A 19,784-nucleotide genomic window follows, 5' to 3' on the forward strand; every position below is an offset into this window, starting at 1 on the left:
TTTAAGCTATTTACACTCTATATAGGCAGCATGCACTTCATAATAAAACTAACAGTGTCACGCCACACATGAGACAGACAGTAGATCCAAATGCAGTGAGATATTTATTGGGTAATCCTTGAAACGTAATCCAGTCCAGGCAAGGGTCAAATACCATACAAGCAATCCAAACAAGAACAACGAACACAAGTAACAGGCAGGAACAAACCAAGAAGTGTGAGACATTAACAACGACTCCGTACACATACTAACACAGACAGGGAATATATACACATATGTGACCGGTCACGGAAACTAGGGACACAAGTCGGTTCTGGGGCATTTTGAGTTATTCATAGATTCTGAAAGTGTAATCTCCAAGCTTTCCAACGATGTGTAACATGTGGAAATCTGATAATATTTGGAGAAGTTGTGGCCATTTGAAGCTAGGCACTTAAAAAAGCTTAAAGTTGAGAAAACGACCTCTAAAGATTGTGCAGTTCTCACCTGTCTCTGCTGCTGGGAGTGACAATAGGCCTCATTTACATCTAATTTATATAAGCCATACCCCCTGTAAAGCTCCCCCCTGTGCTTTACAGCTTTTTTTGCACTTCGAATGAGTGCACTTCTGCCGCACTAGGCGAAAAACAATTGTGCTGCCCCTCTATTTGCAACGTACCAGCAACAATACACAAAGACCAATATGCCATATAGCCTACATGTAACGCAAAACCAGCAACAACACACAAAGACCAATATGCCATATACATATAACGCAAAACCAGCAACAACACACAAAGACCAATATGCCATATACATATGACACAAAACCAGCAACAACACACAAAGACCAATAAGCCATAGGCCTACATATAACGCAAATAGTGCGCAACGCTCGTGTGCCCAAAATGTCAATAATATTAAAGTTTATGCAGGAGGCAAATGCCTGCTGGCATTTTTCTTTAAGCAGTCATGACAGGAATTTTCCAAATAATCACATTTCACCTCCTCAAATTACTGCCGCAAATCTCTTTACACCACTTTCTTATGTGCTTATACACACACAAATGAAATGTCCGCAAGCACATTATATCATCAGCAGGTTCAGCATCTTAAATAATGACTAAAGAGCAAATGAAGCTTAACTTACATTTCAGAAACGCGCACGGTGGGCCTTCATCGCAGCAAAGGTCTTAACTGCATCCTCTATTTCGATTCTCTGTGCCAGTTCATGTTCTATGGAGATTGTTGCCAGTCCATTAACTCTGTTCCCTGTTCAAAAAACGTTCCCCATTCAAAGCAATCGGGACGTCACATATGAAACAGCCAGCCACCGCTGTCAGCGAGCCGAGCTGCAGTATTCAAGCACTGAGGGCGCGTGCGCCGCGCCCATACCTCCGGTTCAGTTTCCCGAGCCCACGGAGTGCGGCGAAAACATTTTCGGTGTAACTGCCACGGTTCATTTCGTCTGCGACAATCTTTGCGGCATCCATCTTCATTGAATTTTGATATCAGATAGAGCCGGCCAGAGCACAGCATAATAAGTAGCCATGCGGTTCACTTGGAGGGCGGGGGCAAAAGCGCCGGGTTATTCAGTATGGATATACACACAGACAATGACACGCCACGCCCCTACTGCATGCTAGAATCTCCGAAAACAAGACGATTTCAACCTCAAAATGTAAGCTTTTAAATATAACAATACTGTTATCTCAAACATGGAGAGGCTTCTTCGTGATTTCAATTAACAGATTCTGCAAAAAATTGAAAATCACCAATTTTGAAAAAAAACTCTTCTTTCTCATTTTGCTCGAAACTTGTGCTGCCGACTTGTGTCCCTGGTTTCTGTGACGGGTCACATATCTAACAAGACTAACACAGAAGAGCTGGGAACAATAATTACGGGGAACAGCTGAGTGCAATGAACTGATGAGTGAAAGTGACAGACAGAATGCTGGGAATTGAAGTCAAATGTGAAGGACACCGTGAAAACGAGGACCTCTAGTGATAAACAAGGGAACACAACCAGACACTGTGACATAACCCCCCCTCTACGGAGCGGCTACCAGACACTCCAGGACAACACTAAAACATTACACAAGAGTTCAGGAGGGAGGTGGAACGGTGGAGGATCAGGGGGAGGGATGGAGGGCCAGGTCCGTGAATGGAGACAGGAACAAGGGGTGAGGGCTTAACCGGGGACCAGGGCAAAACAGAGAGTCCATCGGGCATCCAGAGCGAAACACAGAGTCCATTGGGCGGCCAGGGCGAATCACAGAGTCCATCGGGCGGCCAGGGCGAGACAGAGAGTCCATCGGGCGGCCAGGGCAAAACAGAGAATCCTTCAGGGGGCCAGGGCGGTGAAGACCCCTCAGGCGGCCAGGGCGGTGAAGACTATTCGGGCGGCCAGGGCGGTGAAAACCCCTCGGGCGGCCAGGGTGGTGAAAACCCCTCAGGCGGCCAGGGTGGTGAAGAACCTTCGGGCGGCCAGGACGGTGAAGAGCCTTCGGGCGGCCAGGGCGGTGAAGACCCCTCGGGCGGCCAGGGCAGTGAAGACCCTTCGGGCGGCCAGGGCGGTGAAGACCCTTCGGGGTGGCCAGGGCGGTGAAGACCCCTCAGGGGGCCAGCGTGATGAAGACAACTCGGACGACCATGGCAGAGGCTCTGGAACAGACACTGGCACTGGCTCCGGCTCAGGAATAGCAGACATCGGCTCTGGAACAGCAGACACCAGCTCTGGAACAGACGGCACCGGCTCCGGCTCTAGAACAGCCACTGGCTCCAGCTCTGGAACACACACTGGCACTGGCTCCGGCTCAGGAACAGCAGACACCGACTCTGGAACAGCAGTCACTGGCTCCGGCTCTGGAACAGGCATTAGCTCAGGAACAGACACCGGCTCAGGAACAGAAACCGGCTCATGAACAGACACCAAAACTGTAACAGCCACAAGAACAGACACAAACACAGAAACAAACACTGGTTCAGGAACAGGCGCTGGCTCCGGCTCAGGTACAGCAGACACAGGCTCCGGCTCTGGAACAGGCACTGGCTCTGGCTCCGGCTCTGGCACAGCAGACACTGGCTCCGGCTCTGGAACAGCAGACACTGGCTCCGGCTCTGGAACAGCAGACACTGGCTCCGGCTCTGGAACAGCAGACACTTGACTCGGGACCACTGGACTCGGGTCCACCGGCACTGGGACCACCGGAACTACAGCGGGCTGCACTGGGACGTCCTCCAAAATGACCGCATGCTGTACAGGGACGGCCTCTTAAAAAACTGCATGCTGCACAGGGACGGCCTCCAAAACGACCGCACGCTGCACAGGGACGGCCTCTGAAATGACCGCATGCTGCACAGGGACGACCACCGGGGTGTTGGGGAGATAAGAGGCCCTTCTCCTCCTCCTCCGTCCTTGATGGCGAGGTGCAGCCTCAGTACTAGACGGGACCAGCGGCGAGGACTTTGGACTGGACAGGACCAGTGGTGAGGACCTTGGGCTGGACGAAACCAGTGGCAAGGGCTTTATGATGGACGGGACCAGTGGCGAAGATCTTGTGCTGGGCGGAACCAGCGGTGAAGATCTTGTGTTGGACGGGACCAGTGTCGAGGACCTTGTGCTAGATGAGCCCCGCGATGATGACTTTGTTGCCGGGTGGAACCAGCGGCGAGGATCTTGTACTGGACCAGTCCGGCGGCTCCGGATCAGAAGAATGGCAAGGCGGAGGACGGTGTCGTGGAATTTGTCGACCACCTCCTCCCCTGCAACCTCCCCGAATTCCGGAGAACTTCGCCAGACGAGTCCCCAGAAACGACTCACCATTTCTGATGGACGAGTTCGCTGAAGCCTTAGCCGCCGCTGCTTCCTCAGTCTGCTGGGCCCATAAGGCAAAACATTGAAAAATGTTTAGTCGAGGCGCTTCCTCCCCGACCTGCGGACCTCCTCTCTGTGGTCCCCTTCCTTCCCCATACACAGGGGAAGGGTTTATGGAATCCCGAACTGCTGGATCTATTCTTCGGGACGGAGTCGTTCTGTCACGCCACACACGAGAGAGACAGTAGATCCAAGTGCAGTGAGATATTTCTTGGGTAATCCGTGAAACGTAATCCAGTCCAGGCAAGGGTCAAATACCACAACGATCAAGAACAACGAACACAAGGAACAGGCAGGAACAAACCAAGAAGTGTGAGACATTAACAACGACTCTGTACACATACTAACACAGACAGGGAATATATACACATATCTAACAAGACTAACACAGAACAGCTGGGAACAATAATTACGGGGACCAGCTGAGTGCAATGAACTGATGAGTGACAGTGACAGACAGAATGCTGGGAATTGAAGTCAAATGTGAAGGACACAGTGAAAACGAGGACCCTCTAGTGATAAACAAGGGAACACAACCAGACACTGTGACAAACAGTGCAAACAAAAAGATAAGCGCAGGAGATTAGTTGTTAGTTGAGTTAGTCCAAAGTTATTTATAGTTATAAGAATGTCTATAGTAGGCTATCAAAATAAAGTATAACCCAATTTTATAATTTATATCCAAATATCAAAATAAATACTAAATGTCATAACCTACACTGTTTTTAAACGGACACACTCTCCCACACTGAGGATATGCGAGAATGAGGAGTTGACTTGAATGAGGGGTGAAATGAAAGCTTCTCTTTCATTATCTCGTGTTCAAGATTTCAAGAAGGGCATCAGTACCTGACCTCTGACTTGTCAGACAGGAGCGAGTACCCAAGGGCATAAAGCATCTCCACGCGCTACCTTTCCTCAGTTGTCATTAGCTTTTCACGACCTCTGGAATATTTTACACTCAGATTGTGGTTTTATGGACTTCACTTTTTTCTGCAGGAGGACACATCTTTTCGAATAGCCTCTGTCGAACATGTTTGTCCTATCAGCCAGGTTAGCTGAAGTTATTACTGCAAGCCGCACATGCTCGCACTCTATATCAGGCTGCCCACTTCGAGCTCTTCTCTATTTTCCCCTGTTCTACGGCTGCCTGCCTGTCGGATTTTTCTTTTATTTCATCAATGGCTTTCTCTAAACTCACAACAGCTACCCCCAAGGCGTAGCCGTGTGTGGCACCCTCATTAGTGCTAGGGATTCCCATCCTTACTGTGTGGTGTTTATGGGCCTTAATCATGCCGAAGAGGCTATTGATTTACCAGAGAACTGTAGCCATTGCCTGGTGCTCCCCAAGAAACTCCAGTGCCACAGGCTCAAAGTCATCTGTGTCATCTCGTCATCTGTGAAGCCTCAGATGGACGCTCCCGCTGCTTTACCCCAATTGGTCCTCTTCGAGGCTTGTGAGCGACCGGCCGCTCGCCTCAATATCGAATGGCCGTGCCTTCAAAGTGCCTCTGACCAAGTCGGGACGCCTATGACAGGAAACTTCTGGGACCTCCTCCCGGCCCTAGAAAGCAGGTTTTCCTGGTCCTCCCTGCATGTGCTAAACACATGACACATTAATGGGAGACCCACTCGACCTCAAACATGGTCTCGTGGGTCCGGATGTTAAGGAGATGGCCTTTCTCAGTGTGTGACCCCCACCCATCGAGCCCACTATCGCCAGACACCTTTACCCCTCTCAATGTGGGCTGCTCACCCCATCCCAAACCTGTTCTCCTTGGCAAAATGGATCGCTTTTCCGTGTCCTCTTATAAAGCCTCTGCCTTGGCTGTAAGTCGTCTGCCTTGGCCTCAACGTCTCCTCCCTGCTTTCCGCTTACCACCCGAGCTCCTATTTGACATGGGAGAACAACTGGAGAAAGGGACACCCGGTCTCTGGAAGGAGATGATCGCTATTAATGACCATGTAATGATCATGTAATGACCATGTACAGACAATTCTCTGTAATGCCCGTCAAGCTGTCCAAGCTAGCAGGCATTCTATGGCACTAACGGTGGTAGGAAAATGTGCACTGTGGCTTAATCTATCTGGTCTCCCTGATAGTGATAAGCGGAGGGCTGGAGCGCAAGTTGAGCTTGGCCAGGATCTCTTTGGTCCTGCTGTCGTATTAATGCAACAGTACTGCGATGACAAGAATGAGGAAGAGGCTTTCAAACTTTGCCTTCCTAGTAAGCCTGCGCCACGCCAGACGCCCTCTTAGTGGCCATCTAACCTCCTGCTACTGGATGCCATTTCCATAATGTAGGCAGGGCTATAATATCCCGCGGCAAAGCCACCAGCCCAGCTGCGTATTCCCCATTCAAAAGACGGAGGCTATCTGTCAGCAAGGTCAGACCCCCCTTGGCAGTGGGTGGCCAGCTCAAGTGCGTATAGGCTTCAATGTTCCCTGTGTTGCCCAGTGTGCTATACCCATTTCAGAGGGGAAGTTAGTGAGAAGAAGTGCACAAGCAGTGTCATCACACAGCTCTCACAAATTTAATAAAAGCTTCCACCCTAGTGTTCTTCAAAACACAAAAAAAATCGGACAAATCAAATTAATTTGTTAATAAAAGAGAACATCTCTCAGCAATCCCACATGTAACACCTAAGTTGTCCACTAGATGGCCATTGTTTCACAAATGAATGATCCGGCTGAATTAGCAGCCCTAAGCAAGTATACAGTGAGTGTAGGAACCCTCACGAGTCACGTGACAGCCTGGCAGTCTGTGTTGACTCCCGAATGGGTGATTCAAACTATTATGAAGGGGTACAGATGTTTACCAGAAAACCCCTGTGTTTCAGCTGAGTAATCTCTTTTCACACAGAAGAGAGCTCTGCTCACATTCTGAAAAAGGGAGATCGAGAAGGGGGCGGTGCGAGTGGTATCATGGCATCAATGCCATCATAGTTTGTACTCTCATTATTTCCTAATTCCAAAGATGGAAGGTTTTCTTCTTCCTATTCTGGATCTCAGAGTATTTAACAAACATTTGAGGAAATACAATTTCAGAATGTTAACCCAAAGCGTTCTTTCTCGTATGATTTTACAGGTCTTCTGTTCGGGCTCTGTCTCATTCCAAGAGTGTTCTGTCTGTGTGCGGGCGACTCATGTCTCGGGGATACTGAACAGGGGCGCAGGCCTTTTGCGAGGATGAACCAACTCTATGGAGACCGGCGCCTCCATCCTCAGATAATGAGTCTCCTGTGGGAGAGATTTGGCCAGGCTACCGCCGATCACTTCGCCTCGCTTGAAAAACGTCCATTGTCCTATGTTCTTCTCTCTATGGGACGAGGATGCCCCCCCTCGGCATGGATGCACTGGACCATCAGTGGCCCAACGTGCTGCTCTACACATTTCGTCCACTTTGCCTAATTGCACCGACTCTAGCCAGGGTGAGAGATCAGAGCTTGACCCTGATTTTGACCAAAGCACCATGGCTCGCAGAGATTATTCCTCTGCGGTGTGCCCAGCCATGGCCCCTCCCAGTATGCTTGAACCTCTTGTCCCAAAAGAACAGGGAAATTGACCACCCTCATCCAGACAGGCTTGCCCTCTGGGCATTTGACCCATGAGAGTTCAAACTTAAATACACTGAGTTTGAGGATGGGTGTGAAGGGCGCCGGCTGGTATCATATAATTTCTCAGTTTCTGATATTTTTGGTTTTCTGCAAGAACTTATGGATGGTGGAAAATCTTTCTCTACTATTAGGATCTATTTAGCAGCTATTGCTGCATGTCATGTTGGGTTTGATGGCATTACGGTGGGGCAACACCACCTTATTCATAGATTTATGAAGGGTGCTCGCCGTTCTCTTCCAGTCACTAGAAGAGCAGTTCTAGAGTGGAACCTCTCCCTGGTACTGGAGGCTCTGTCTATAGAGCCCTTTTGAGCCCCTTGGAAATATTTCCCTTAAGCTTCTGTCAAGACAGCTCTATTCCTGGTCTTGGCTTTAGCCAAATGTGTCAGTGATTTGCTTTTGCTCTCTGTTTGTTCCTCATGCTCTTAATTCTCTCTCAGCAGAGATAAGGTTTTTTTCTCATGCCCAACCCGGCATTTATGCCAAAATGCTTCCCAGCATTCAAATGCGAAGTGATTGAGCTTTCCACCTTTCACCCACCTCCTTCCCCCTTTTCCGGAGGATCAGAGGTTGAACGCTTTGTGTCCTGTACGTACTTTGCGGGGTTACTTAAACGGACCAGCTCTTTCAGGAGGATAAACCAGCTTTTCATCATCCCCCCCACAAACACACACAAGGAACCCCATTTCTCAGCAATGCCTCTCTCATTGGCTTGTGTAAGCTATATCGTTGTCATACAAATTTAAGGGAGTGCAGCCTCCAGGGGGCCTCAGAGCACACTCCACTAGGGGTATGGCTGCCTCTTGGGCTCTGTTTAAGAGAGTTTCCTTGCTTGTCATATGTGCCGCTGCAAGCTGGGCCTCTCCCCATACGTTTTTAAGATACTAAGGCTCGATGTCACCAGGACCCTAGTGTAGCGGGGCATTGAGGGAGAAAGCAACCTCTAAGATATAGCTTACTACGCCACCCTGTTAATCATGGAAATATAAATACTCATGAATTTAACCACTTACAAAGGACACACAGGAGCGTGGTTTTTTAAAAGGAGGGCCTGAGATGTGGATATCAAAGGTACAAAAGCGTTATTTCAATAATCAAGCAATAATCTTAAAAAAACATTAAAAGACTGTAGTACCAGGTTAACACATACAAACATTGAAGACACAAAAAAACATGAAAAGGAGGCCGAGGCTTACCAATGGCAGGCAAACTAGTTTAATGAGCACAAGGCTCCTATACCACCCTGTGCATAGGTCTCAACAGAACACACGCACACCAATAAGTTCAACCATGAACACACAGGACTCCATGACAGAATCTCACAACCGCACAAGAGGGTCTACTAACAGCCTGCCCTGAAGTCTCAGCTCCTGTAACGAAAGACAAGATTAACGAAATGGTCTTCCAACAAAACAAATAATAACAAGAACAAGCACACTTGAAACTTAAATAAAAGTAAAAAAAAAAAAAAAAAAAAAAAGATAAACACTTAATTAATAACCCAGAGAATCATGAAACAAACTACGATGAGGTTCAGAATTGGGCACCAAACTGGATGGATACTCACCCCACGTTCCTACTAAACAGTAACATTAAGCAGAGGAAAACAAAGAGATAAAGCACCAACACGGGAACAACTTTAGCAAAACAAACCAAATACGAAACTAAGGAATAAATTTGAACAAAACAATATTTATAAACGAATGCACTGAAGAACAAGTAAAATAAATATACAGAAAGCAAGTAAAGCAAATCACAAACAAATTGAAGGACTAGGTGGAAAAAACCCAGCGATCACAGGACCAAATACGTGCTGGAGAGCAGGTGTCACACAAAACGCATGAACCGAGCGCACACGCGCTGATGAACGAGTTTGTCAGAGGAGAACCCAGGATAGACAAAGAGCATCATAAAATAGTGTTGGCCCGCAGGCTTCACTGATGTATCCGAGAACACAGACTATTCCTCCTTCAATTCATAGCCAGTCGCAAATCCAAGTCACGCACACACAGAAGGGTATCACCATGTCAACAAAGCACTGGACTGCGGGAGAGGGGCATGTGAAGGGGAAATAGCAGCCGCCAACAACCCACAGCAACGAACTATCCGCAATAGCGCTCTAGGCGGAAGGAATGAAAAAAAAAACCTGGCAGTGACGCAAAAACAGCACAGATGTTGATCACACACAAGCAGTGCATTAGAATCCCCCTTTTATACGCTCCCTTACGGTATATAATAGGATACTCGATTACCCAAGTGCATTAGGACAATTAGAAACGAAACTCTGTACATCCCACCACACTAGTATCTCATTCTGTCCTGGGTGTGGGCTCTTCTTAGTCTCGTGCTCTTAGACCCTCTACCCCTTTTTAAAATGTCATCATTTTGTGTCTTGTCAGGCTCATTCATAAATGCATGTTACCACATGTCGAACACGAGATGATGAGAGAGAATAATAGGTTTCTGTTCGTAACCCCGGTTCTCTGAAACATAGGGTGGAAATATCCACCAAGCTTGTCCTGCTTGCTGCACTAGAAGCGAATATGCTCACTGAGAAAAGGTAGCACGTGCAGGTGCTTTATGCACTTTGGTATGGGGCAATACCATACCTGGCATTGAGCACACGCTCCTGTCTGTCAAGTCCGAATTGGTGCAATTGGATGCTTCTGCAGAGGTCAGGTATGGATGCCCTTCCCCCATAGGTGGATCTCACCACCACATGTTTCAGACAACCAGTGTTACGAATAGTTTATGTAAAAAGGTGAGTTGATTAAGACTAGTTTATTCATTATATATGCTTTAGACATGTAACACATCCGTGTTTCACGTCATTATTGGGTGCTTTGATAATAGAATTGCGTGTATGTGACATCATTGTGTAATTATGTAAATGATTGAAATTAACTGTCTGAAAGTTGCCGGAGAAGAATCAGACTTTCCATCACAATAAAAAACACAGTGACTCTCAGTTCATTTGTTGCCTCTACTGTGGTTTGGTTAGTAGTGCTTATCATTAACTACTGCACCACCACTCTCAAATTTGTTTAACTGAACTAATGCTAAAAATAATTGTATAATCAAATATGTCATGATTGGCAGTTAGTGTTGCATCTCACAACATTTTCCAACTGGTGAGGACACTGTTTTGCAGTTGAGATGTGATATACAGAAACATGTCTTTCTTTTTCTCAGACAAAACGGCATAGGTATGGGTTCGATGTGTGCACGGGCAGGTGGAGTGATTGCACCCATCATCTACCTCTTGAGAAACATCAGCCATCACGCCCCCATGGTGGTATTCGGCCTGTGCCCGCTCATAGGTGCCGTCCTCACTATGTTTCTGCCTGAGACGGCCCATAATCCCCTGCCAGATACTATAGAGGATGTGGAGTGCCCCAGGGTCAGGTGAGACACTGCAGAGCTATGAGCTCTAATATATGAAATATGTTAATGTTTTCAATCATTAGATTGTAGTTCTGTGAGTTGTTACGACCACTAGGGGTCAGACACAACAGGAAAAAGGAAGAGAGTCACACTACCAGAGAGATGACATAATATGAGCTTTATTTACCATGAAGGGCTTAGCGTCAGGGGCAGACAAGGCCAAAATAACAAACAAAACAATCTTCTTTTTAGAACCTAAATGACCTCAAACAAAAGATAAAGAAAGCAAAAATACAGTTTAACTTACGTAACTCCCTTAAACATAAACAAGGGGAAAAAGAGATTATAAATAAATTGGGATCAAACCCCCTACATCCCTTAATCTGGTAAAAAAAAAAATTAAATCACAGTCTTCCACAGGTTAACAGAGGTAATGGCCATCTGAAACACAAATATGTCTAGAGAGAGAGAGAGAGAGAGAGAGAGAGAGAGAGAGAGAGAGAGAGAGAGAGAGAGAGAGAGAGAGAGAGAGAGAGAGAGAGAGAGAGAGAGAGAGAGAGAGAGAGAGAGAGAGAGAGAGAGAGAGAGAGAGAGAGTTGATATAAACACACAAAATATCTCAGGGTCCTAACAGAGTCATTTTCCAACATTCATTAAATAAGCCCCACACATGACATGACAAAAATATATATCGTATTAGTAAGTTGTGTCGTTCTCTCGTTTTAGTAAGTCGTGTCTACTATTTACTAGGGGGTGATGGTGCAGTGGATAAGACACATGCCTTTGGTGTGAGAGACCTGGGTTCGAATCCACTGTGAGACACCAATGTGTCCCTGAGCAAGACACTTAACCCCTAGTTGCTCCAGAGGCGTGCGACCTCTGACATATCTAGCAATTGTAACTCGCTTTGGATAAAAGCGTCAGCTAAGTGAATAAATGTTAATGTACTAATTTATTAGCGTGGCCTTGATTTAGTAAAACGAGTGAACACATTTTTTATATTTTGCGCATGATTTACTTAAAACGAGGGAACGGACTAGTAAAATGTGGTAATATTTTTTTTTTCCCACTTGTCATGTGCGGGGCTCCTTAGATTAAATATAAGCTGTATAAAAGCTTTGTTCATTTGAGAAATGAAGTAGACAAAGGGTGTTTATTTATTTAGTGATTGACACAATGATTAATCAAATATTTTGGCAACTTTGGCTTATTCTATTCATGTTTTTGGATGTTGTTCTTTTAAATTCAACCTCTACATTGTACTATTGAACACCAGTTCCATCTTTCAAGCATCCCACATGACAAGATTGTTTGTCACTTCACAAATCGAGTAGCCTCATGGGGTAGTAAAGTATCCTTCATATGTGTACTTTAGAATCTTCACTAAAATACATTTCAACTACAATTTTATACTGTGAATTTAAACATACTACTATGTCACATACAGTCTTACAAGTATGGCACATGTCACCTTTATTTATCTATTTATTTATTTAAATGAATACTGTGTCAGCATCATTGCATTAGGTTATGACTATTTGTGAGATGAGACATCAACAATATTTTTTATATTCCACAATAACCATCATTCACCGCACTGTCCTGTTATCAGTATAAAAATGTTTGCTGTCTTCTGCTCGTTTCCATCCAATATGGAGAAGAGAAATCTGCCAGTAAACAATTTCCATAAAGAATTTTGTATAGATCGCAAATTATGTATCTTTTACACCCCAAATGTCCCCAAAACCTTTTTATAAAGGAGAGAGTAATGAGGCAATTGAAACTGGCCAGCTTACTGATTGGTAATTTCACAACAAAGAAACAAAAATTATTGTAATAGTCTATTATTTGCTTATATACAGTGCTGGCCAAAAGTATTTGCCTCCTTGGTAAATATGATCAAAGATGGCTGTAAAAAATAAATCTGCATTATTTATACTTCTGATATTTTATTTAAAAAAATTCAAAAATCTAACCTTTTATTGAAATAAAATAATTGAAATTGGGGGGGAAATGACATTATGAAATAAACGTTTTTCTCCAAAACACGTTGGGAACAATTATTTGCCCCCTTTTATTAAATACTTTTTACAACCTCCTTTTCCAAGATAATAATCCCCTATAATGCCTGATGAGTTTGGAGAACAACTGACAAGAGATCAGAGACCATTCCTTCATACAGAATCTCTCCAGATCCTTCAGATTCACAGATCAATGTTGGCACTTCTATTCAGTTAAGCCCACTCATTTTCTATAAGGTTTTAATTTTGATGTTTGTTTTTGGATCAATGTCCTGTTGGAAGATCCAAACATGGCCCGTTATCAGATTTCTAGCACAGGCTGTCAGGTTGTGATTATTTATCTGTTGGTATTTGATCGAATGATACAATGTATCTGAACAAGATGTTCAAGACCTCTGGCAGAAAAATAGGCCCACAGCATTAAAGATACAGCAGAGTATTTCATTTTACACATGGGGTACTTTTTTATCCCTGTATGAACCAAACCCATATTAAGTGTTTGGAAATATCAGAAGACGATGCCAAGTCCAAGGATCTTGGAGACAATTGGACATCTTATTCTTTTGTAACACATGAAAAGTAAAACATTTTCCAAAACTGCATATAGCAAAAATTTTGAAAACAGCCTTTTAATAGAAGCAACACTATGGATGAGGACAAATGTTCAATTTTGTCAGGAATTTTGTCAAGTGACACCCAACTAATTATTAATTGAATCCATTTTTTCAACAAACAGTATTTCCAAACTCGTTTTTTGTGACATTTTAAGTATTGGAATACAATTTAAGTGCTAAAGTCATTTTAAGTCATAAGCATTTCCCTCAGCTATACTGTTAAACATTTTGACGTGCTAAAACTCATTGAAATGTGGTTACTGCTGATAATGTTGACTAATCGTCAGGCCTAATCCATTCTGTAGATTCTCCCCCCAAATCCACAAAGAAGTGCTGAAAACATCAGCAGAATCCATCTGGGTCTAGTTTTCATTTATCCTTGGAGATTTCACAAATGTGAATTCCTGCAGTTTTTCAAACACCTTTTCGGCGTCTGTTGATTAGTGTCTCTTTGTTTTGAGTAGTTAATATTGACACATGTTGGTTAGTTGTTGACACTTACAGTAGGGACTCTAAATGTTGCCAGACCCTTCAGCAGGGACATTTTAAAAATGTTTTTCTCTGCCTGGATTTGGAAGTGTTTTTTCCCCTCCTTTTTTTTTTTTTTTTTAAAAAAAGGAAGGCTGGATAAAACATAAACCACGAACAAAACAACAAAGCCATTTAAGCGCCTCAAGTAAACCACAATATCTTATATAGAACATATTTTATTCAGAGCAGATCACAGTTAAAGCTGATACACATGAAATGTGGTTCATCTTTACCCTCATTTGCCTTCCAGTGCTACGGCTGAGAAGTCACAACATGCTTTGTATGAAGAGTGTCCAAAACAGAACCCTGCATCATCCTCTGAACAGTGGGCCTAGATTTAACTCTCTCCAAACAACCATTTCGGAAGGAAAGACTTTTCATGTGTTCTTTTCAACTTTTCTTTCCAGGACTACTTGATCATAGTCAAGGCAAGTGCAGTGTGTGTATGAAGGCAAGTGAAATACATTACTGAGCTTGGATTTTGGAAGCATTTATATCATACAGTAATATTACAATAAAGTACAATGATGAGGGCATTTTTATGTTGTTTTTTTTTGTTTTTAATTAAATGGATAAATCTGAAGTCTTGGGTCTAATTTTGCATTTTAAGACTCATTGTAAATAATGTTAATATCATGTAGTTAGCTTTGAAAATCAAACATGGAGATGAAAAATTGCTAAATGCTAATAATTCTTTAGTTGCCTTGAAAATAATGTTCAAAAGACTACCTGTAATCATTAGATTATTTTTTTTTAGATTGCCTTTTACTGGAGTGAATTATTGGAGTTCACTTAAGTTAACTCAACTCTGAAATGCGCACAGACTCAACAACAAAAGCTTTTTTTTTTCTATTACCCATAAGTAGTTTACTAGTTTTCACTGGGTAGAATTAATTTTTAAAATATTTTAAGTGGCAAACACAGGAGCATCTAAACATTTCAAAGTTATGTCTTCCAAGATATTCATCATGATATTTTTTTCTTCATTTGTAAGTAAATTAAGGTTTTTGAGGAAAACATTCCAGGATTTTTCTCCATATAGTGGACTTCAACGGTTATCAACAGTTTGAAGGTCCAAATTGCAGTTTCAATGCAGCTTCAAAGTCTACACGATCCCAGCCGAGGAATAAGGGTCTTATCTAGCCAAACCATCAGTAATTTTCTAAAAAAAAATTAAACATTTATCTTGGATGATATGGAGTGAGTAAATTATCAGGAAATATTAGTTCTGAAGTGAACTAAACCTTTAAGTTGATGCTGCTGCTGATCGATGCTGTAACTATTCTTCCACTAATCTGGATTGTGAAGATATAGTATTCCAGTGGCTTCAGTGTAGTTGGTCACCTGGTATTTACAACTGGCTCAAAAAATGGACTTCATATAAAGAGAAATACCAACCTCAACACAGCCTGCTTTATACTACTACTTTCTTACTACTCCTGTTTCCAAACTTCTTTTCAAAGCATTTTGCTCTAACAAAAGCTCACAGTTGCCATTCATGCAGTTATGTCTTATGTACTATAAGGTCCAGTCATGAAAGCTACACTTTCCAATATTTCTAGTATCTGCACACTCGTCTTCCTTCCGACACTAAGAAGAACAGCTAGTCCATACATAAAATCAACATCAAAAAACATTGATTAATAGTTGCCTGTTGTAAAATTGAGCATAGCACGATTCTGCAGTTTGATTTGTTAAAAGAAGAGAAAGATAACATAAAAGAAAACGACTAAATTGTTCTTTGAAAGGTTTTTTCCCCCACATGGCCTTGCCATCTCTGAATACTAAAAGAGTTTACAGTGCAGTTTCTCACATTAAATGTTTAGTATGTGATTGATTTCTGCACCACTGATAGCATTGCAGAGTTGCAACAGAGTTGCAAAAATAATGAGGTAGTCCCAAACAGGTAGTCCAACCCCAACTCAGACCATTGGCTGAGCCAATGCTGTACCTATGCATAGCAATCAAACAACAGACTGCAATTCTGAAAATTATACTTCACTATCAAAAACTCCTTTTTTTTTTAGCTAACTATTACCACCTTCTGGAGAAAAGTGGTACTTGATTATTTTTTAACTAAAATGACCCCACTGGGATCTCTTTTATTTCCACAATATAGTGTTTGTGTATTTTATAGGGTATTTACTGAATACTTTCATTTTTACAGAGTTTTGTACATTTTAATAAAACTGAAAATGGATATAGATATACCAGTACCGGTAAATTTGATGTTTATTATTTTTGTCTCTGTTCTCTGCTGCCTGATATGTATTAAATATGTTTTACAAAGTTAAACATTTGGAATTATGTTATGTTGTTAAAAGAACATTGTTGGAAATTCTGATTTACAAATGTCACCAAGATGAAGAAGCTGATGAGGTTTCATGGAAATTGTGAGAATGGTTAGTCTTGGAAGCAACATTATCTGTATTGTGTTCTGTAGCCATATAATGTTTTGTGTAGAGCTTCCATTTGCAAGCACACATACATTACGCATCTGTGGTCATGAAACCCTATCCAATGACTTTGAATGGACACACTCGACACACTACAACTGGCATTTTAATTAGAGTGTGATAGCAGCTGCAGCCCTCATGTCCGTGTGACACTAAACCAATGTGTTCTGAGACTGAAAACCTTTATACAGGGCCTGCTGTCTGAAAATCACACGAGAAGGTTATTTATGACACACACACACACACAAAAAACACACACAATTGTGCTCAGTGTGCATAACACAAACACATTACAGTCAGTGCTTGAAGTGGGAAAAGAAAGGTGCCGGTACTCTCTTGCATTGGCAAATCATGACATTTGAGATTTCTACAGTGAAAAACAAAACTTATAACAAAACTTACTGTTATTTATTAACAACATAAATGTATTAAAACAAGTCATGCGTGTGTACGTGCGTACGAAAACGGAACTCCTTCAAGCCTGCAAGTCCAAAAATACATTTACATTACTACATTTTATTTAATTAAATGCATTTATGGTGAGATTATTATATTTTCATGTCAATCTGTGTTTTGACCACGAACCATGAGCTGTCACTTTAATTCGCCGCGTGCAGCACAGCAAAAATAGACTCGGAACGATCTCTGCACTGCTGTATACGCACAGCACCAGGAGTGCATTGACGGACCGCATGCGCGTGCTGTGTGAAAGCTCGAACCTGTTAACATGGGTGCGGAAAAAATACGCACTGCATACGCACTGCAAACGAAGTATATCAACGGGCGTGACACTGGCGCTTTTTCTGTCAGTGGTCGAGTACCGGCTACATGCGAGAAGTAGCAGTACGAAAGAAAAAGTGCAGGTACGCTTAAGAGTAAAATGTAGAAGTGCCGGTACTGCGTACCGGTGAGTACCGCCCCACTTCGAGCACTGATTACAGTAATAATATTACTTTTAGAAGTAACTATATCCAGCTAACAGGGAACGTTCTCAAAACTTTCGCTAAAGTTCTGGCAAGGTTCTCTCAAAGCTATGAACAGACGTTACAGTATTGTCAATGTTATCTGGTCTTTAATAATGTTCTCAAAAGGTTGTGGCGGTTCCTGTGCCCCAGTGACAACAATGGTGAAATAATTTTTACAAAACTGTTTTTTGCTATCGTTTTTTATCGTTGTTATCGTTGTATGCGTATTATTTTTTTATTATTCTATCTTTGTGGATTTGCTTGTTCACGTGACAATTCGCATCACATTCGCGGGAATCGCGGCAGAATAACGTCTGTCTCCTGCACGCAAGAGAAGAGAGAAGAAGAAAGTTGGTAAATGTCAGTTCAGTTGTAAGTTCATTCTTTATGTGCGTAGGGGTGTGCGATGTGAAGAGGTTCCATGCAGAGCTCGCCCTCGCGTCCGGGGGCTGCGAGCTCTGTGAAGCGCTTCCGCTGTCGACCCTGCGGGCCCTTGGAAGAACGCTTTGCCTATACCAGACAGGCGTTCAATTGGATCTGACCCACAGACGGAAGATTGCCATGACAGATGCCTCCATCTCAGGTTGGGGAGCTCTGTGCAAAGGCAGACCAGCATTAGGCTTCTGATCCACTCTGGACCAACGTCTGCATATCAACTGCCTCGAAATGATGCCACTGTTCCTGGCCCTAACAGCCTTCCTGCCAGCCCTAAAAGAGCACCACGTCCTTGTCCGTTTGGACAACATGATGGTGGTGGCCTTCATAAATTGCCAGGGCGGCCTCAGGTCATGGTCTCTTTACAAAATAGCGAGACACATGCTCCTATATGCACAGTGCAACCTGTTGTGCAAACCCTTCATTACTAAGCAAATTGTTATTTAATTTCCAATAGCCTCATATACTATTATTTTTAACATCGGTTCCAGAAAGTGTCAAAACAATCATTTTATGATCCGAAAGAGGTGCATGGCAGCATGTAACATCAATAACATATTGGACAGATCCTGGGATAATTAACCATAGGTTGTAAAGACCTAGAGGAGTTGCTCCAAGAATAACATTTTTCATTAAAATTCAAGAATCTCCAAATATCCACTAAAGAAAAATGGATAGATAAAGCAGTAGTAAATTTAAATTTCGAAGTAGAAAACATATGAGGTGGGAAACGATCTAAAGAATCATCCGGGGCATCATTAAAATCACCACCCATTATCAAAAGGCACCTTGATATTTTCCCATCAGTACTGATATAGAATGAATGACCTCTGTAGACATTTTTGGCTAAAATTTCCTAAAACAAATAGTTATCCAACAACTGTAAGTAACCATCTACCTTCTGTGGAGCTAACTGATTCCAATACGTCACCTTTAAATTTATTTAGAAGAGTAGCGACCCCTGCCGAATGATGAGAACCATGAAAAAGGAGGATTTGATTGCCCCACTGAGAACGGCACCATTTAACATCAGATTCGCACAAATGAGTCCTTCTAAGTCAAAATTATATTTACATTTGTACGCCCAACAAAAATGAACATAGGCTTCCTTTTAGTGCCGTCCCATAAACCCCTCACATTAAGAGAAACAATCTTCAAACAACTAAACTGACTGCTGCCACCGAGACCTGTCACTCCACCCGTCACGGCTATTGGCAGCTGTCACTCGACCTGTCACCGCTATATGCACCTGTCACTGGACCTGTCACCGCTATTGGCAGCTGTCACTCGACCTGTCACCGCTATATGCGCCTGTCACTGGACCTGTCACCGCTATTGGCAGCTGTCACTCGACCTGTCACCGCTATATGCGCCTGTTCCGCGACCTGTCACGGCTATATTTGCCTGAAACTCAACCTGTCACCGCTATATGCGCCTGTCCCGCGACCCGTCAGGTCTATACGAGCCTGTCCCGCGCCCCGTTACGTCTGTACGAGCCTGTCCCGCGCCCCGTCACGGATATATGCGCATGTTCACGAGCTGTCACGGCTATACAAGCCTGTCACGGGCACGGCTATGGTGTCTTTTTGTCATTAAATCTAACAATGTTTTGGCTAGATTTTTTTTAAAACATCAATGTTAATGATAAACAGTTAGGCTATTATATTGCATTAAAGAGGCCTTTTTTGTCTAAAATACACAGTGATGTAGTTGCTTTCCAACCGACTTATAACAGTAACCTAAAATGCTGCAAAAAATGCAATATATGTATAAAAACAAAGAATGTTTATTGGTTTTTCACTTACAATTTCTTGTAATAAAACTTCAAAAAAGTCCCCTATTGAAATTTGCATGCGTATATAAGAAATATTTTATTTACATACATTTTTATAAATATATTACTG

At 43.0% G+C, this 19,784-nt stretch overlaps 1 protein-coding gene across 1 annotated transcript in view; it reads left to right on the top strand.

Moving 5' to 3' along the window:
- LOC143729142 (organic cation transporter protein) overlaps positions 1-16,319 on the top strand; it is a 52,088-nt gene extending 35,769 nt beyond the window's left edge. Inside the window, exons 9-10 of the mRNA XM_077220237.1 lie at positions 10,667-10,879; positions 14,275-16,319. Of these exons, the coding sequence (XP_077076352.1) occupies positions 10,667-10,879; positions 14,275-14,359 (298 nt within the window). The 3' untranslated portion in view covers positions 14,360-16,319. The remainder of the gene's footprint in view (positions 1-10,666; positions 10,880-14,274) is intronic.
- The last annotated feature ends 3,465 nt before the right edge of the window (positions 16,320-19,784 follow it).

The sequence above is a fragment of the Siphateles boraxobius genome, unplaced genomic scaffold (assembly GCF_051911475.1).
Source record: "Siphateles boraxobius isolate OS27281-9 unplaced genomic scaffold, OSU_SipBor_1 8, whole genome shotgun sequence".
In the NCBI taxonomy this organism is placed as follows: Eukaryota; Metazoa; Chordata; class Actinopteri; order Cypriniformes; family Leuciscidae; genus Siphateles; species Siphateles boraxobius.